General features: G+C 42.4%; 1 protein-coding gene across 1 annotated transcript in view; it reads right to left on the bottom strand.

The window, feature by feature from the left end:
- Positions 1–5,353: 5,353 nt before the first annotated feature.
- The window catches only part of LOC141922942 (melanopsin-like), a 38,680-nt gene continuing 24,384 nt past the window's right edge, over positions 5,354–19,649 (bottom strand). Inside the window, exons 8-11 of the mRNA XM_074823112.1 lie at positions 18,002–18,176; positions 15,732–15,818; positions 13,038–13,187; positions 5,354–8,803 (exon numbers count right to left, since the gene is read on the bottom strand). Of these exons, the coding sequence (XP_074679213.1) occupies positions 8,414–8,803; positions 13,038–13,187; positions 15,732–15,818; positions 18,002–18,176 (802 nt within the window). The 3' untranslated portion in view covers positions 5,354–8,413. The remainder of the gene's footprint in view (positions 8,804–13,037; positions 13,188–15,731; positions 15,819–18,001; positions 18,177–19,649) is intronic.

The raw sequence follows: 19,649 nt of genomic DNA, 5'->3' as shown, positions 1-19,649 counted from the left end.
CCACGAGAAAAAAAGAAGACAGAAAAAAACAACCAGTCACTCCCAAAATAGGCAAGATAGTGGAACCATGGAAAACCACAGAAGACTTCTTTTCACTTGCCCATTTCCCTTGGCCTCTCAGACCAGCACATCTGGTAGACTAAAAGCTGCGAGGATAAGGCGTGTAGCGGAGAGCCCTAGGGGCCTGTCTCAGGGGTTCGGCACTTGCTGCTGGACTCTCTGATGCTGTAAAACAAGATCTTAAGCTATACTGAGATTATAAACGCAATTTGGGGCCAGGAGGAGAAGCCAAACAAGTTCAACTCCCAGCCCCAGAAAAGCATGTGGATATTAGGCAGTGCAATGGCAAGGAGGGAAATGCAGGCTCGGCCCTTCCAGACAGCTGAAGCTCAAGTTATTTCCACATTGCAAAATACCTTAGGAGAAAGGCAATTTTTCCACTAAAGTTTGCAAAAAGGATGACAGAGATCCTATCGGTTGCTTGGCAAATTTTCCCCTCAGCAAATCGGAAGCAGTTGTTTGCTTGATGGCTGTACATCATCAGGAAATTTGCTGCATTTCTTCAGTGAGAATCCTGCCTTGTGCACTCTCCTGACAGTCACCCATGCACTGAGACTCAAAACAACCTCAGCCTATTGAAAACCATCAACAAATTAATCATATCAAGACATTTTTATCTGCAGGTATTTGCACTTTTAAAAAAATTATTATCCTACTGAAGCAATTGGTGTCTGAGACTGGCCACTGATGGCTGCCACTGAGGCTACAGCTGGCTGAATGGCACTTGTACAAGGCTTGACCTCAGTATAAAGCAGTATAAGAAGTTTTGTGTCCCCACAATGCACATACCCTAGGCTCAAAAAAACCCCTCCAACACTTAAAACACCATGTAATTTTCAGAATACATTAATTACAGACAGTTTATGCTAATTTTTTCCTGTGCCAAAATTGACACTTCACTTGTACAGCCTGTTTTCCTCCCCAGACACATGTGAAGATAGCAGCCATATCCCCCTCAGTCTTTTTCTGCTGGGTTTAACAAGGTAAATGAAGTTCAGTCTTGTAAGAGAAACTTTTCATTCCCCTTTCCTCCACATGCTGCTGCCCAGATGGTCGAGTCTGGTGACAGCAACCCAAGTGTGACAAAGCAGCTGGTGGTTCTGAGTTCATTTATGTTGGGTTGTCTGTAGATGGGGTTAGACAAAATGATCTGGGTGTATTAATTGGTTGGATAAAGCTTTTTACATCTTTTATGAAAATAGAGTTGGCCATTTTGCTGCACTCCTGGTGGCTCAACAATTTTTTTTTTTCACAGAATCAGAATCATCTAGGTTGGAAAAGACCTTGAAGATCATCTAGTCCAACCATTGACCTAACACTGATCATTCTCAACTACACCATATCCCTCAGCGCTATGTCAACCCGACTCTTAAACACCTCCAGGGATGGGGACTCCACCACTGCCCTGGGCAGCCCATTCCAACACCTAACAACCCGTTCTGTAAAGAAATACTTCCTAATATCCAGTCTAAACATTCTCTGGTGCAATTTGAGGCCATTACCTCTTGTCCTATCGCTTGTTACTTGGTTAAAGAGACTCATCCCCAGCTCTCTGCAACCTCCTCTCAGGTAGTTGTAGAGGGCGATGAGGTCTCCCCTCAGCCTCCTCTTCTCCAGACTAAACAGCCCCAGTTCCCTCAGCCGCTCCTCGTACGACATGTGCTCCAGACCCTTCACCAGCTTCGTTGCCCTTCTCTGGACACGCTCGAGTAATTCAATGTCCTTTTTGTAGTGAGGGGCCCAAAACTGAACACAGTCATCGAGGTGCGGCCTCACCAGTGCCGAGTACAGGGGTAAGATCACTTCCCTGTCCCTGCTGGCCACGCTATTTCTAATGCAAGCCAGGATACCATTGGCCTTCTTGGCCACCTGGGCACACTGCTGGCTCATGTTCAGCCGGCTGTCAATCAACACCCCCAGGTCCCTCTCTGACTGGCAGCTCTCCAGCCACTCCTCCCCAAGCCTGTAGCGCTGCTGGGGGTTGTTGTGGTTGAATTGCAGCACCTGGCATTTGGCCTTATTGAAACTCCTACAGTTGGCCTTAGCCCATCGCTCCAGCCTGTCCAGGTCTCTCTGCAGAGCCTCCCTACCCTCGAGCCAATCAATACTCCCACCCAACTTGGTGTCATCTGCAAACTTACTGAGGGTGCACTCGATCCCCTCGTCTAGATCATCAATAAAGATGTTAAACAGGAGTGGCCCCAAAACTGAGCCCTGGGGGACACCACTCGTGACCGGCCACCAACTGGATTTAACTCCATTCACCACAACTCTTTGGGCCCGGCCATCCAGACAGTTTTTTACCCAGCAAAGCATGTGCCCATCCAAGCCACGAGCAGCCAGTTTTGCCAGGAGAATGCTGTGGGAAACGGTGTCAAAGGCCTTACTAAAGTCAAGGTAGACAACATCCACAGCCTTTCCCTCATCCAATAAGCAGGTCGCCCTGTCATAGAAGGAGATCAGGTTTGTCAAGCAGGACCTGCTTTTCATAAACCCATGCTGACTGGGCCTGATCATCTGGGTGTCCCACATGTGCTGTGTGATGGTACTCTGGATGAGCTGCTCCATCAGCTTCCCAGGCACCGAAGTCAAGCTGACAGGCCTGTAATTTCCCGGATCATCCTTCCGACCCTTCTTATATATGGCCGTCACATTGGCCAATTTCCAATCTGTCGGGACCTCCCCGGTCAGCCAGGACTGCTGGTAAATGATGGAAAGCAGCTTGGCAAGCACCCCAGCCAGCTCCTTCAGCACCCTCGGGTGTATCCCATCCGGTCCCATAGACTTGTGCGTGTCTATGTGATGCAGTAGGTCACTGACTGTCTTCTCCTGGATTGTGGGGGTGGGTCATTCTACCAGTCCTCTTCTAGCTGAGGAGGCTGGATTCCCTCAGTACAACTAGTCTTGTTATTAAAGACTGAGGCAAAGAATGCATTAAGCACCTCAGCCTTTTCCTCATTACTTGTTGCCATGTTTCCTCCTGCGTCTGGCAGGGGATGGAGGCTTTCCCTGTTCTTTCTTTTTTTCCACTATAAGCTGCTGTTTTCATTTGTTTTACATTTACCAAACTTGAATGTGTTCACATTTTCCACACTTGTAGTCTGCTCTGGGCTGGATTTTTTTTTCTCCATCTCAGGAAATAAAGATCATTTGTTTCCATGGATGGTGGAAAATTAGTTGTTAACATTAAATACATCCATCTGTTCCTCTGAAGAGCTTTACCACCTGCTTACAGTGGAAAGGAACCTGAAATTTGGCAAGGAGAAAATCTAGGGAGGCATCTTCTGCTGTCCCCATGAAAATCTACCTACACTTAATTCCCTATAAATTTCTAGAAAATAACATTTTCACATGACCCACTAGCACATGTCTGACTGTCCCATGGGGATCAGACCTGCTCCTCGGCACAGAGGGAAAGAGATAGGGTGCCTCACCCTAAGGACTATGCACTATTAGTAAAGGCAGCAGCCCATCTCCTCACGTGTGACTGCCTATGTCTTTGGCTTATTCAGTCCAGCACAAGGTCCTAAAGATGACGAGGGTCTTCTGAGGCTTTGCTTTAAGGTGAAGAACACATCTGACCTTTTAAATAAAAATGTCTACATGATACATAACCACAAATAAAGAGTAAAAATGTTTCAGAATAAAAATGTCAATGTATTGTATAAGATTCTATCCCCTACAGAAATTTTCTCTTTGGAAATTTTACCATGAAGAATTGGGACCAGGATTGTTGGCATGCAGATATATTCCCACACTGGCACAGGGAGAATTAATAATTGTGGATTTATACCTGACTTTGACATTTTGCAGTTAGCTTTTCATGTCCTGCTACCACCTGTAGCACTAACAAGAACAAGCGGAGTACAAACATGAGTGCAACCCAGACACATCATAAAGCAAGTAAAATATATGAACAAATTCTTAGTAAGCCATAGTGTGTGTTAATACACAGGTAAAGGTGACAGGCACAACAAAGGCATCCCAGCATGAAACTCTCAACTTAGTTAAATACTTGTCCATTCAAGGTGTGCAGACAGAACATTGATGTATAGACTGAGGCTATGGATGAGGTGCAAAGCAAGAAATAATCATCAGCTTGTGTTGAGATGAGCCAGGAGGGACAGCTGCATCTCAGCTGCTTCCACCTTGTCCAAGTTCATCCTACAGTTATCTGGTACAGGCACTTGCTGAACCAAAGCACTATGGCCACTTTTGATCTACTACCATGTGAGAAAGGAGTCCACACTTAAAACACTGCAAAATACACACCTAAGTTTCCAGCTCCCCACTAACTTGCATGGCTTTCATCTATATGTGAAAGAACCAGACAGAAAATAGCAAGGATAACCTACACAGGGAATCAGTAAAGAGCTGCTGTAAAAAAAGGAGGGGGGGGGGGAAGAGCAAGGAAATTGAAAAAGACTGTACTTGCCTCTCAGTATTTTCCAGTCTTGCACATCACAACAGAAACATTTTCCAGACAGCGGAGTGGAAGAGTTTTCTTGTTTGGGGGTGTCTCCTGAAAGGAGTGAAATAGATGGATGTCTGGGAACTGAATGAGCTTTCTGGAAGAAAGTGGTATTAGGTCCTGCTTCATACCAGCCCAAGGCAGCAAGATTCATTAAGATTCAAGCAAGTAATTTTTTTCTTATTATTTGAAACCTTTATCTAATCATTGATTTAACTATAAAAAATAAATTCATTGTCCATGGTAAAAGAAAATGTTTACAGTTGTGGTCTGAATTTTCTGTTACTCATGAAAACTGGAACATATCCTATAACTGTGCTATACAAAGATTTAGCAGAAATAAATGATTGCTGGTTAACTGTCATTCAGATTTAGGACAAAGATCAAAGACTGCTGTCACAGTTCTAATGTATTCACTTTAGTTAATTTTTTTCAATTTTGTTCACCTGATTCCTGACGTCCCAGTTGAAGTCACTGTATTTCGAAAGTTGCTGAGCAACTTCATATTTTACCCAGTCAGTGAGGTCTAATTTTAGATTCTGTGCACTGAAGTACGCAAGTGCTTGGTTGCACGTGAGCAGTCTAAATGACTTGAAAGGAGCTGCTCATGTAAATAAAGTTATGTACCTTAGTATTCACTGGATCAGAGCACAGGTTTCAAAAGCTTTGACTCAACTTTTTTGTTCCTCCTCCTGGCTCCTGAAATTAATGATTAAATAAGAAAAACAAACAATGGATAGTTTAGTGTAACTCCTAAGAATTTTTTATTCCATTTGAGTGAACTAATACATTCGTCTTGAAATGGGAAGCAACAGTCAATATTGTACATTTTTATGTGCTATCTATTCTAATGTGGTAACAGAGAAGTTTGCAAAATTCTTCTGCATTGTGGTAGTCAATTTAAGACTCACTCTGTGACTGATGTTTCTGCAAAAATCTCACAATGAAAGTAATAAGTCTATCTGATATTTCATACAACTTCACGTTTTATCTCTCTACTGCTATCTCATTTGGCATTCTAGCCCACATCAGTTGAAGTAAATAGTAATCTTGACATTAGCTTCAGAAGCAATGGTACTAATACTATATAGCATTAACAGTATAAAAGTGAAACACTTCTTTGCACATACCTCAAGTCCACTAGCTTTCTGAGACACTTTATAAGTACCAGCACATATGCAAGAGATCACTGGAAAGCATCTTGTAGGCTAACAAGGAGAATGCAAAACTTTGTCTGGATACAGAGGAATTTGTTGACTGTTACTTTAGGTCTTACTTTCTTCATTCTGTCAGAAACTGCGGCAATATCCTGCCTACAGTCTTACTATCAACATCTGAGTGCAAAATCTGCTCCAGGGCATGTTTTTCTATCTTGGAACACCAAATACATTTTCTTATTGTTATTTAGAGTAATTACAACAGTAAAAGTCAGGTATAAGGCTTGGAAGCCTTATAAGAACACTTGCTTCCCAACATCTGGCTTGAGAAGAAAGGAGATACAGCAGCTGAGCATATTAAATGCAAGAAGAGGTAGAGTCAGTTGACATAGGAAAAAAAAAACAGATCAGAGATGACAGGTTCAGCAATAAAATGAAAAGAATTGGAGATGGCAGGGCAGTATGTTTAGCCTAGGATTAAGCATCCCCCATTTTCCATGAACGTTGTATTTAATTAACATTTGATTGTTCATTGTGGCTAAAACCATGCACTGGATGAAAGCCTGGCACTGAGGGTCTGCAGGTGAGCACATCCCTGTCCCAGTCCACAGCAGCTGCCCCACACTGCCTGCTCACTACACAGGTCTTCAAATGGAGGAATTGCCTTTGGAAATGCTGAGCTGGTTGTAGAAGACCTTGGCATGATTCCTAGCCCCAGCAGAAAACCTAGCAGGTGGTGGGCACAGCCTTCAGCAGCCCGGCTGTGGGTACTGCAGCATGGTGCTGCCCCAGCTGAGCCCTGGCCCCCGGCACCACACACCAGGGCTGCACACGGACAACCACACGCTTGATGTGGCTCCACCACCGTCTTCCCCTCTTCTCTATGAGGTAAGGAGGTATGTTGGCCTCATTTTTGATGAGGGTGTCTAGACAGCAGAGTACCTCAAATAATAGCAGCATTACGAGTGCCAGCATTGCACTAGGCAGCCTGTCTCAGCAGTCACCTCTGTAACCCACCCGTGGTTTTTTTTCCTAAAAAGAGCACAGCCTATACCAAAATCAAGTGTTTCAGTTGTCTCTAAAGTCTGCTGTGCTGACACTCTGCAAAGCCTCAGATCTGCGAGTTTGGGAACATTCCTCTCTCTCTTGTGCTGCTTTGGGTTTTAGTTTGTTCTTCAGCGGTGTTCCTGTCTAGCTAGTTGCAAACAAGATTTGTGTTATCTTCCTTTGTAATAAAGAAACAATTTTAAAAAATACTTCTATGCTTTCCATCTTTCCATCTGCTTTTTGCATCAGGAAGAGAGAAATTACTCCTCAAAACCAGCCAGTGCATACACAAAACTTGGAAATGCTCTCAGTGATGACTGCACAATCTAGGGTACAGTCAAGGGAATAAACTGAGACTATGAACATAAACTCTCACTCTCTTGTTAGATGTTTGAATGCTACCAGACTCACTGGACCAAATATTTGCACTGTTATATCCAGAGAAACGCCTGCTTTCTACTAAGATATACTGATACTATGTGGAGAACCACATAGTTCAACTTGTCTACATTTTAAAGTCAGAGACTGAAAGGGAGGATGTGGAGGACATGTTATAAAAAGGGAAAATGAATAATGAAAGGAAGAATGCAGTTAGGAATAAAATGCTAGGAGGGTCTTGTGAGCCTGAGCCATAATGTGAAGCACAGATAAAATAAGCACAATCAGTAACCACAGACGTGACTGCAGATCCTGTAGCAAACACCACAGTATTGTGGAGTTTTCTCTCTGAGATGATGTTTTACCCACTCTGAAGAACCCCTGTAAGTGACCTGTAGGAGAAGACATCCCCTGGGCCCTTTTAGAGGAGGAAAGGAGAAGAATCTCCTCTGAAGAAACAAGTGAAATATAGCAGCCAGCTTTGTTTTTATCAATGACTTGTCAAGCCAGCTGTGAACGTTCACCCTTTTAATCACAGACTCATTAGGATCCATACGTATTTAATCAAGGCTGTAACTCTGAAGGTGCTCTAAATGCTTCTACAGGTAGTAGTGTATGTTTTAGCACATGGCACTATGCATTTTGACATTCAGGTGATCATGCTAATGCTAAGGTAAAATCCAGACTTCTAGCACTAAACTTTAAAAGCAAGCAGTCACTTCCCAGTTACACCATCAGTTTGTTTATTTACATTTAGCAAGCTGCCTATTTAAAAAACAAAGCAAAACAAAACCAATGCTGAAAAATAATTTGATTAAACGATAGTTCAGATTATCTAGCCATCTGTGTTACTGCTGGGGCTGGTGGAAGCCATGGTCTCGTGGCACTTCCCATCACCATCCAGAGGAGAGCTACCAAAACAGAAATGTTGTTTCATGAGCAGGTAGCAGAAACATTCAGCAGCTGCCCCTGCTCTTGCTCAGTCATTTTATCTTCTGCTGGCACCTCCATCTGTGGTTACAATTCAGGGTCCAATAAAGCAGGCGGACAACTTGACTGTTGCCACTCGATCATGCTGCCAGATCTTCCACTGCTCATTTCCTGCAGCACAATCTGAAAGAAAGCCTGTTTCCATGCCTGAGCTGGTCTGGACAAAGATAAATCTGAAGGCTGCCTAGTGACTACTGTATAAACATACAAAAAGTCTGATGATCTAACCTACAAGGCTTTGGATATTTGGTATAATTAAGTGGAGAAGATGCCAAGAAAATAATTACCGGAAATTTTTCTTTTGACAAACTTATGACAGAAATTTCTCAACAGCTTCAAGGAACTCTGTGGATGAGCTAAGCCCTTCCAAGTCCAGCAGATTTCCCTTTTTGTTATGAAAGTGGGATAATTCATTCTCCTCCTCTTCAAGTTCCTCTTGAAATAGGTTGGTCTCTGAGGTAGGAATGATGATGATGCGAGGGACCATATTGCTAACAATAGAGCCCAGGATTCCATTAACTTGACTTTCTAGAGTTGCCATCTGTGAAGTATCTGAGTCTCCTCCTTTGCTGACACTGCTGCTATTTAAACCAACAGGCAGAGAAGCTGCTTTTGGGGAGCTGGTCACACGTGTTGCAGGGGGACTGTGTAGGGCTGACTGCACAAGCACCTTCTCCAGACAGCTGGAGGAGAGTGAAACCTGGAGCAGAGACATAAGCTTTAGTGTTGTCGTACAGCATATGACTATGGAAACCAGTATTTGAGATAGTCACTACAACTAGTCGCTATTTGACCCACCAGTCATGTTTTCTAAACAGTTGAATCATTGACTACAAAGGGAAAATCATGATGTGTTAACATCTACAGCTTGGAAAGCAGGATGTCAAATGAAGCAAAAGAAGACATGCTCAAATATCAGCAGAGACCAAAAAGCAAAAAAGAAGCAAAGAAAAGCTCATTCTTATATCTGACCTACTTTATGTTTAAAAAAAGATTTCTCCATTTTTAACACATCTCAAGGTACTGGATAATTGTACTTCTGTCTCTCTTATGGAAGAGATCTCAGGTGAGACTCTAGAACATTGTATTCTTTATTTGCCTAAAGTTTCATCATCCTTGTGACTATCTCTATCATGGTGTCCCCAGATGGCTCCTGGTACTGCCTCAGGGCAGTTGGTGGCTTTGCATTCATAGGTTGGACAGTACTTCCATCAACAAAGAAGGGAAAAACAGCGACTGTAATTTTGTTCTTCTAATCATTTCCCATCTGCCTATTTTGAGAGAACTCTAATTTCTAACTTAGGTCTGATGGCAACTCCCCTGTGACCTTTCCATAACTCTTCATGCACAGTATGCAAATCCAGAGTAAACTAAGTAAGCTTTGAAAGCGTTAGTTAATATTTAAATACACTGGCAACAGAAGGCATGAGTGATCAATTTTGGCTTGCTTTAGAAAAAGACAGTTACGGTATCACTGTGTCAGATACAGAGAGAAGTTAGAAGTCCCTCCTTCCTCGGTGAAAATCAACATTTAAAGTAAAATGCAGTTTTAAGTTCATTACTGTGTGAATTCTCTTGAAACCTAATGGAATTCAGAGTACGACTAAGCTTTACTCAAATTGCTATAAAGCCTCTTTCAGAGTTATAGTTCTATTTATTTCTCTTAATATGATTGCAAAAATATTAATTAGCTACACTGAGTATCTTCATAGCTTGAGCTTCCCGTAATAGTTTTGTAAAATTTTATCTCTATTGCAGATATTCCTGTTCTAGTCATCATTAATTCAACTTTAGTCTTCTTGAAGCACTCAGGCGTGTAATTCCCATGGATTTATAGGGGTTTGGTGCTGAAGCTGAAATAACTTTTAAAAATGTTAGATCCATTTCCAGCATGATTACAGCCCAACAGGGGCTGTAATCTTGCCTCCCCTCTGTCTCCACCTAGTCCATGGCCTGTGATACTGCCTTTATACTGACAAACTAAATGGTTCCTTAAACCAAAAAGGGAAGGTGGGGCTTTTTTGGGTTTTGGTTTTTATTTTTTAAGATTTAGGGGTCATCATCTCAGTCTTAGAAAGTAGTTTGGCAGAGTATGTTATTACATAGCATAAGTCTAGTCTGATTTTACAGACAAAAAACCAAACTCATTTGTTTTTCACCCAAATTTTGTTATTTAAAAAAAATAATTTAGAAGTTTTAGTGTCTCTTTCTCCCCCTCTGTCAGTCTGGGTTTAAAATTAGATACTGGCAGATACTGAAGCATTGTGTAATTCTACTCCAACAAGCAGGAATTGTTCACCAATCCCTATCAATAACAATTTCTCCAGCTGTTGTACCTATTCAAGTGGACGGAAGCACAAGGTATTAAAAAAAGGTTTAAATCGGCCTGACAGAGAAGAAAAGTCGGTTCTTCCACATCAAAGATAACAATAGAATGAAAAAAACCAAAACCAAACCCAAACCCATTCTTCCCTGCATCAAGTGTTTTCACTGCAGCAGAAGGATGGGTTTCTTCTGGACATGGCTTAGGCAGGACACCACTTGCAAGGTTTTTTTAATAGTTTTCAACCTGATAATTCGCTTGACACAAAACCTGGATGGACAGAGAACACTTGGTAACTCTCCTTTGAAATCAAGTATCCAAACCTAGCTTATCCTCATAATACATTTTAATACTGCATTTTAATGCTTCCAAAAAGGCCTCTTCACTGCCATGCCAGGTTTCCAGGTGTCAGTCTACATCAAGTCTGTTACCATCCTAACTGACTGCAGTAAGTCATGGGGCTGGATCAGAGCTTTGTGGCAACCCAGAAAACAGTCACGTGTGTTTTTATGCTCTGGGATACACCAAGCCCAGGACAGTGATTGGCTTTTTTTTTTTTCTCACTTGAGGGATGCCTTTTCTTTTTTGACAACCCATCTGCAACTGTGCATTAAGTAGTCTTGATCTCAGTCAGTGAAAAGAATTCAGAGGTACATAATTTTTTCAGATGTTGTTGAGATGGTCATCTTAAAGAAAACAGAGGAAGTGTAAGATTCTTTTCCTAAAAAAAATTATATTTTGTTAAATCAATAAGTTAGGTGACTCTGCACCAAATTCACACTTGTATTTCCATAACTGAGCATTTTTGGAAGTGTTGTAATTGGAATTAAGTCATAAACAATCCAGTAATGCCATTAAAACCTTAAAATAAATATCTAAAAATGCAGTGGGGTTTCTTTAAGGTTAGTTGGGTTTTTTTTAAGGATAAATGGGTGGCCTCATAGTGAAATGCTCTGAGATTGACAAATAAATATTTATTCTGATAGAATTAATACTGATGAGTTGCATTTAGCTAACACACAAAGAACCTTCACAACACACAGGAATCTTTGCTGAAAATATTAAGCAAAGCAAATGAGGCTTTGAACATTCAATGTGAATAAACTCCACACACCTCACTGAACACCACTGAAAGCCTCAGCATGAAGGTACTCTGTTTAAAGGTTATTTATCAAAATAATCTAACAGATGTCTTTCAAAGTATAGTGTCTGAGCCTTCTTGTCGCTAAATTTCAGAATACAGGAATATTTATTTAATTACTGAACACTTTTATGCAGACCACTTCAGATTTATTTTCCTTCTCCTTCCCTGTGAGACCTAAAGCTGGTGGTTCTCCAGAACCTGGAGACAATGTCTTGTCTTTGCCACTTGCCTACATCCTTGGACACACTGGGCTACTCATGGAGGGCAGCGGAGATGGGTAGTAGATTTGAGCCCATGTTGCCTGACACCCCACTGGAAGCCATTGTTTTTCCATCAGTATTATTCACAATAGTTACAGGAAATGACCAAGGTTTCTCAGGACTTGATCTTAAGGAGACACATGAAAGAAGACAGGGCAGACGCATGCAGGAACTGGGTCATCGGATGGTTGGAAATTTCCAGAACAGCTCCTGCTTTAAACTGCACTGTCTCTAGACAATTAGCCTCAGAGCTGGAAGGGAGCACAAGGGACGGAAGCAGATGCTGTAGCTGCCCAAGGTGTGGGTGTTTGCTTACACGCACTAGAGGAAGCCCCTGAAAGGGTGCCTCCATCAAAAAGTGGGTGTTACTCAATCCAGGCACAGACAGTGGATTGTAAGCTTATGTCTGTCTTGTCTTGAAAATGCAGCACTGATATATGTTTGACATTGTGTCACCCATACAAATACTTGTTTTGAAAATGGTGGTACAATTCTGGCAGAAGTTGACTCACATGTGACCTACTGCTCCCATCCTCAGCAGTTCCTCAGGGAATGGGGTGCTCCTGAACAGCATGACACCAAACCTTAGCGGTTTGGGCAATGAGCATGATGCATCCACAGAAGATGTGCTGAGTACTCACTGTCTCCTCTTTCAGTGAGGGAAGGGTGGCAGCTGCCAGACTCTCCCACCCTTAGGGAGAAATGGGAGTTTCTTTCTCGTCTTCCCCCTCAACAAAAATAAAACATTTTAATGTACACTGAAAAGAAGAAAAAGGGTGGCTTCTATCCTGTCAAACTCTGTTTTGCAGCCCTGACTCTGTAACAAAATGAGACTGCCACAATGTAGACACAAGGGTCAGGATGTGAGGAACCAGAGCTGGGGTAGATAAACAGGCAAAGAAGTCAACTTCTTACATTTGATGCTACTGACTGTGCTTTAATGCAACTTTAGAGATATAAGCTGATGCTGCCTTTCAAAAAACAGGCAACATACCAGTGAAAAAAGTTAATAAGGCATTATTGGAATTCTCATTAGTCACAAAAAAAGACATAAGAGCAAGAATGAAGAGGACATCGGAATCAGTATAAAGCAAGCTGACAGATGAAACAGATGGGTATAAAGGCTGAATTATTATTCCAGAGTTGATGCACTGTAGCAAGATTAACACTGAAATGGAGAGTCCCCAGCAGAGACTTTTTTCCTTACCTTTTCTGCAGTTGCTGCATTGCAGCTCCAAGGCTTTGGGAGTAGGTCTCTCTTCTCCTGTCTCATATTTGTTGAGAAAGAATGACTTCGGCGAGGCTGCAGTTTCTTATGAGCTGGCTCTACAGGGTCAAGCTCTACATCACTCCAGGTCTAATCACAAATGATGAAGGATTTCAGACAGTTACATCTCTTCTCAAATTCTAGAAGTTCTCAAACTCTAGCAGAAACCGTGCACACTTACAGAAAACTAAAGCTGTTCTAACACAGGTCTCACACTCAAAACGTCCCTAAAGAGAGGCTTGAATTTTAATTTGTCACTTACCCTGGACTATTTTTCTGAACCAAAAAAAATTTGAAATAATGTAAAATTATTTAATCTCTTTTCACCAGGATGTTTTTCACCCTTTTTTATCTCATTGTTTGTGCTAATGTTTATAGCTGCATAGCACCTAAGGTCTAAAGATAGGAGCAAATATCACAGAATCACAGAATGGTTTCGGTTGGAAGGGACCTGAAAGATCATCTAGTTCCAACCCCCCTGCCATGGGCAGGGACACCTTCCACTAGACCAGGTTGCTCAAAGCCCCGTCCAACCTGGCCTTGAACACTTCCAGGGAGGGGGCAGCCACAACCTCTGTGGGCAACCTGTACCAGTGTCTCAGCATCCTCACAGTGAAGGATTTCTTCCTTACATCTAATCTAAGTCTACCCTCTTTCAGTTTAAAACCATTACCCCTTCTCCTATCCCTACACACCCTTCTAAAAAGTCCCTCTCTAGTTTTTTTGTAGGCCCCCTTTAAGTACTGGGAGGTTGCTATAAGATCTCCCCAGTGCCTTCTCTTCTCCAGGCTGAACCACCCCAACTCTCTCAGCCTGTCCTCATAAGGGAAGTGCTCCAGCCCCCTGATCATCTTCCTGGCCCTCCTCTGGACTCACACCAATAGATCCATGTGCTTCTTATGTTGGGGGCCCCAGAGCTGAATGCAGTACTGCTGGTGGGGTCTTACAAGAGTGGAGTAGAGAATGAGAATCATCTCCCATGACCTGCTAGTCACACTTCTTTTGATGCAGCCCAGGATATGGTTGGATTTCTGTGCTGCATGTGCACATTGCTGGCTCACATTCAGTTTTTATCCACCAACACCCCCAAGTCCTTCTCCACAGGGCTGCTCTCAATCCACTCATCACCCAGCCTGTATTTGTGCTTGGGATTGCCTCGACCCATGTGCAGGACCTTGCACTTGGCCTTGTTGAACTTCATGAGGTTTGCACAGGCCTGCCTGTCAAGGTCCCTCTGGATGGCATCCCTTCCCTTCACCATGTTGACCACAACATATAGTCTTGTTTCTGTTTAATATGGCTTATGACATTCTGTGTGACCATCAGTTGGTACAAAAGTGTGGACATGGACAGGTCCAAAACTACATTTGTATACATTCTAGCTGGATACCCAGAACACCCAGGGCTTCTCAAGCCCCATGAGCTTACTTCTTCTCTGAACTGTCATTAGTGAATGGGAGGCAATGGGTGGGCTCTGCACTAATTTTCTAAGAGCATGCCAGTAATGGAGCACAACTGTGACATTGCAACCATGCCGTTCCATTTACAGGCTTGGACAGAGGCCATCCATCATCCCTAACTTTGTGGTGACTTTTTGATTGAGTATCAATGATGAGATCATTCTACTATTTTCCACACCATCTTTTAGAGACAGATAGATAGATAAGTAGGTAGATAGACAGCTAGGGCTCCACATAAGTGGGAAACTAGTGCATAATTCCACTGAATCACCTTGCTCACACATCTATGTATTGCCACCTGTTTATTTCTCCTCCCTTGTAGAATCAAACTGTAAATACAACTTTATATGACTCATGAATGTCTTGGCTCCCTACACTAACATGTACACAACACACAGAGGAAAGTGTTGGTAGCAACAGCTGTGTCTTTTACAGTATTGCTGATATCATTCCTGCCCATCAATAGTTTATTGGAACATTCCAAAATTTCACTCAGTCCTACTGTCAGGCGAGAGTCATCGAGCTTAGCTTTTATTTCAGCAGCTGCTCTTTCAGCTAAAATCTGTACAGCTGCACTGAGCTGTCAGTTACCCCAAGGACAATTACTTTTGGCTGCATCAACTCAGCACAACACAGTGCTGCACATCGCTAACAGCAGGTATTTTATTTGAGACTCCTAAGCCAAAGTTGTGCCAAAAGCTGGAGACTCTTATCCACATTATCCTCTCTCTTTAAACAGCAACTGCAACCAAACACATGCAATAACCTGCTAACCCCAATGAACCAAAACCAAGTGAAGAACAGAAAGCTTCTTGGATCAGGATGGGTGATCCAGCTGAAATTACCTCATTTGATGTCAAACAAAGGATTAATAGGGAGAGAATTTAGGAATAAACTTTAAGTCAAGGAAAATTAAAAGGGGCAAAAAAAGGTTGGAAATAAATAAATTAGGAGCCTCCCTGTTTTAAACTATGTCAACACATTTCCATGTTGCTTACACGTGCTATCTACAATGAGTGAATGAAGCACAAGCATAAACAGACAAGTAATCCCCATGGTCTCAAGAGTGATACAGATATGTGTGGGTGCTCTGTTTGCTCAAGCTGTTAAGCAATCCCAAACAAAATATACTTTTTTTAAAATGATAAAATATTGGTATGTTGTATATACTAACCTCATATTGCAAGGATAATCTGGGTATTTTACAGTTTATGAAATCATCACAGTTGATACTCTCATGCATCATTGTGCAATCAGTGGTCTGTGAATGGAATTAAATCAGCGGGATAGATTATCTCATTTTCATTTACATTGCAACAGAATTTTTTATGCATTTATTTATATCTTCAAGAGCCAAGACAAATGCTAAATTTCATACCCCATACCAAGTGAGTCACTCTTTTTCCCCTTTCTCATTAAGGTGTTTTGCCCTAATATAGCAGCAACCAGATAAAAATGAAAGTGGTCCCCATGCCCTAAAGACTATGAGAGCCCACGCAAGGAAATTTGGGGACCCTCATGCTGTGGTGTGGCACAGTAGTGTCACACTCCACAGACATTTCAAACTCACTTGGGCTCAAATCTGAACATGCTAAAAAAGGCTTTGCCCAGGCTGAGAGAGACCTTTCACTCTTCTATTTATTGTTTTAATTTAAAAGAAATTTTATGGTACACATACTTTATGAAACACTAGAAAAAGCTTGTCATTTCTAGACCAAGTCTCTCTTCAGAAGTAGCTTGTCGTTGCATGGTATTTAAACACCTTCTAATTTTGAATGACAAAATTCTCCCTGTTTAAGAGATTTAATGGTCTTTAATTATCATTATTATTACCTGTCTGTAATACAGTAACCTATAGGCTGTTTAGTGATAGCCAGGAGTGCTGCTGGGATATGTGATACACAGTCACAAAGTGGAAGAGGATCCTTGTTCCCATACAATTCACAACTTCACAAGCTGTATGGCTGAGGCTACCCATTCAAGTGCAATTAGTCATTTTAACTGGAAGTCTACCTGATGCAGCTGTCTGGTTAACGTGCAAGAGTCGCAGCAGCATGGACTGCAAAATAACCTGTCTTTTGTAATGGAATAGATTTTGTTTCATTAGGGCTTAGGCAGTAAGCCTTCCCCTCAGGTACTTAAAGTGGTTCTTTTGTTCTTTTGATTTCACAGCCAGAAGGCCTGAATTTCTTGTCAACACCCTGGATACAGTGCTAGCATTGGCTGGGACTGCCTGGTTTCCCAGTGAACAGTGCATTTTTTGCACAGGTGTGTTTGTTTTACTGTCTGTCTGCCATGAAAGAGTTCATAAATCTCCCTGGTGCTGTTACCCAAAAGGAGCAAGTTCCATTCTCCAGCAGAAAATTCAGCAGAAAATTATCTTGTTTGAGAATGGTGCACTGTTCATGCTGATTTTCCTGGTGGTCCATTTCCAAATCGAGGACCCCAGTCTTCCCAAAAATACTCAACATAGTTACAATCTCACTGAAATGCAGCTCCACAGCCTGACTCTCAGCAACAGCACCCTGAAAGCAGCAGCCTGCAGGCTACAGCATGCAAATAACTGAGCCCCATCCTTGCTCAGCCCCCTGCCACCTGGCTCAAGGGGAGAGCCAAGAGTTTGCCACGCAGCCTGTAACAGTGATTCAGACCTTCGTGAAAAGTTACTGACTGCAGCCATTGCTCTGAGAGGTTTCTTATGCCCAAGCTGAGTGTGGAGAAGCTCAGGTCCCTGGGAGGGCCAGCCCCAGCTCAGAACCTGCTATGGCTGCCATGCTTCCCCAGAAGCTGCCTTCCCAGCATCTCTGTGGGCAAGGCTGCCTTCTTGTAACTTGGAGAGGCAGGCGAGGTCAGGCTGAGAGGGACTGTGAAGAATCCCAGGGGTTCATTTTATTTCTAGCTCCCTCAAGTCACCAGCCTTACTGAAACTTGAGGTATGCTGCTTACAAAACACCACTCCTCAGCATTAAAATCCAGGGAAACAAATCAAAAAGTTTCTTGTCCTACAGAAAATAGACTTCCTTTAAAATAATAAGACAGCTTTTGGATAGGTTAGAAAACTTTGGATGGAAGACTGTTTTCCTGTCCTCCAGCCTGCTCAGATACTGAATTATAGGAACTGGTTGGTGACATGGGGAGTGCCTGACAATGGTTCTTTTTAATTCACATTAAAGACTTAACCTGAACATCTATGATTCTGGTAAGTATTTGAACCATGCAGATGTGCTGGCCTGGATGCTTTTTCTGATCAGAAATCATCATGCATGAACTCCCAGAAAGGCTTTGCAGAAATGACCTCACATGACCCCCAGAATTTAGCTAGGCCCCCCCGCCCCCGCTTTTTTCCATTCTCTGATTTTGAATACATATTTATAGAGTAGCTTATTTTGGGAGTCAGAGAAACATTATACTCACTTTCCTCCACAGAAACAAGAAAAGACTTACAGCTTCTCCGGTGGAAACTGATGAAACACAAGTGCTCTTGGTCCTGCCAGCAAGAGACTGATGGCTGGAGAGAGAGGTCCTGAATGATGACTCATTTATGGAGCCTCTCAAGAGGTCATTCTTCGATAGTCGTATCAGGAACCTCAAGCAGGGAACAGCATTGTGGATGGTTTTTCTGAAGGAAAACAGAAGAAAAAAAACCTACAAACAGCACATTGATAACATGGCTTTGAAAATCTTGTGGTGAAAATACTGTCTCTTTCCATAACTTCCACACAGCTTCTGTTTTGATTGAGGAGGTCTTAAAGACTACATGGAAACAGCATGGTATATCTAGTGAAAACTACTCAAGAGGCTGGAAGGAAAATAGTAGGTGGCTTCTGGGCCTCCAGTCAAAACACGTATGGAAAAACTTCATGGATAAGCAGTAAGAATTGGAAATATCTTGAAGAGCATGATTACTTCTTATTTAATTAAAAGGTTAACCCAGAAAACTTTCAGGTTAGCTGGTACAAAGATCTTCACTGTGCAAAGACACAGGACAAGTGGAAAAAAGGAAGGGAGAGAGGGTCAGAAGAATCAGATACTGTTATCTATTTGTATCACAACAGCTCCCATAAACTCCTATTGGGAATTAACACTCCATAAAAGCACAGAGGAGAAGGATGATCTAGGCTCCAAAGAACTTAAAACCTGCCTTATTCATTAAATAATAATCTCAGTAATGGTTGTATGAGTCTATTCCTTCTGGCCCCAGCCCTGGTCCCTCATGGAGCACAAAAGTTCAAGAGCCTCCCATATGCAATGCCAGCTGGCCTTGCCCCTTGCTGCCACCGAGGACTGGCAGGGCGATGCTAGCCAGAGTGCTGCATTTGCTATAACACCTCCCCAGTGGCTCCCAATCCATTATTTCAGTCCATCAGATGAAGTTAATACTGGCACAAAAGTAAATGATCAAGTAAAGAAGCATATGGAAATGGTGTATGCAAAACAACTGATGCACGGGACTTATGGATCAGTGGAAGATGTAAGTGTATTGACTTTACACTGAGATGCAAGTCAAGTGGATGTATTTTGTAAAATCTTTGCTTCTATAGTTACCAGGTTATTGATTAACTAGTGCTTTTTAAATCATCATTTCTATTCTCAAAAAAGATCACACACGTTAAAGTATCAGAGACCTGATTCTGGGATGACAAGATGAGATCACTAGTTTGTCAATCCAAAAAACCCCCCCAAAACCAAACAACATTTGGCATCATCACCACTCTCAGTATATCAGACTTCTGCATGTCTTTGCTCTTTAACTTCAAAGGCAACTGAACAAGCAGCTCCGTGCCCACAGTGGCGACAAGGACTGAAGAAAGCTTTCTGCCCGCACCATCATTACTGATTCTGCCAAGATGCCCGTCGGTGAGATTGCAGAGCCCCACCGAGCTGCTTGGGGGTGCATGAGGCTGCCACCATGGTGCTGGATAAAACAAAGAGCTAATGTTGTGCAGAAGATAAAAAGTTTTGGAGTCAGCAAAGGTTTACAGGACATGAGAAAATGCCAAGCCCCCACAAGTTCATTTTCATGTTGAAGACTTCAGGCTGGTGCTGAAAAAGAAGCTGCCAGCTTTCTTCCCCAGCTGAGAAGCTGAACCAC

The sequence above is a fragment of the Strix aluco genome, chromosome 4 (genome assembly GCF_031877795.1).
Source record: "Strix aluco isolate bStrAlu1 chromosome 4, bStrAlu1.hap1, whole genome shotgun sequence".
Taxonomy (NCBI): Eukaryota; Metazoa; Chordata; class Aves; order Strigiformes; family Strigidae; genus Strix; species Strix aluco.
Note: the sequence above shows the minus strand (reverse complement) of the source record. Positions and strands in the feature narration are given on the sequence as shown.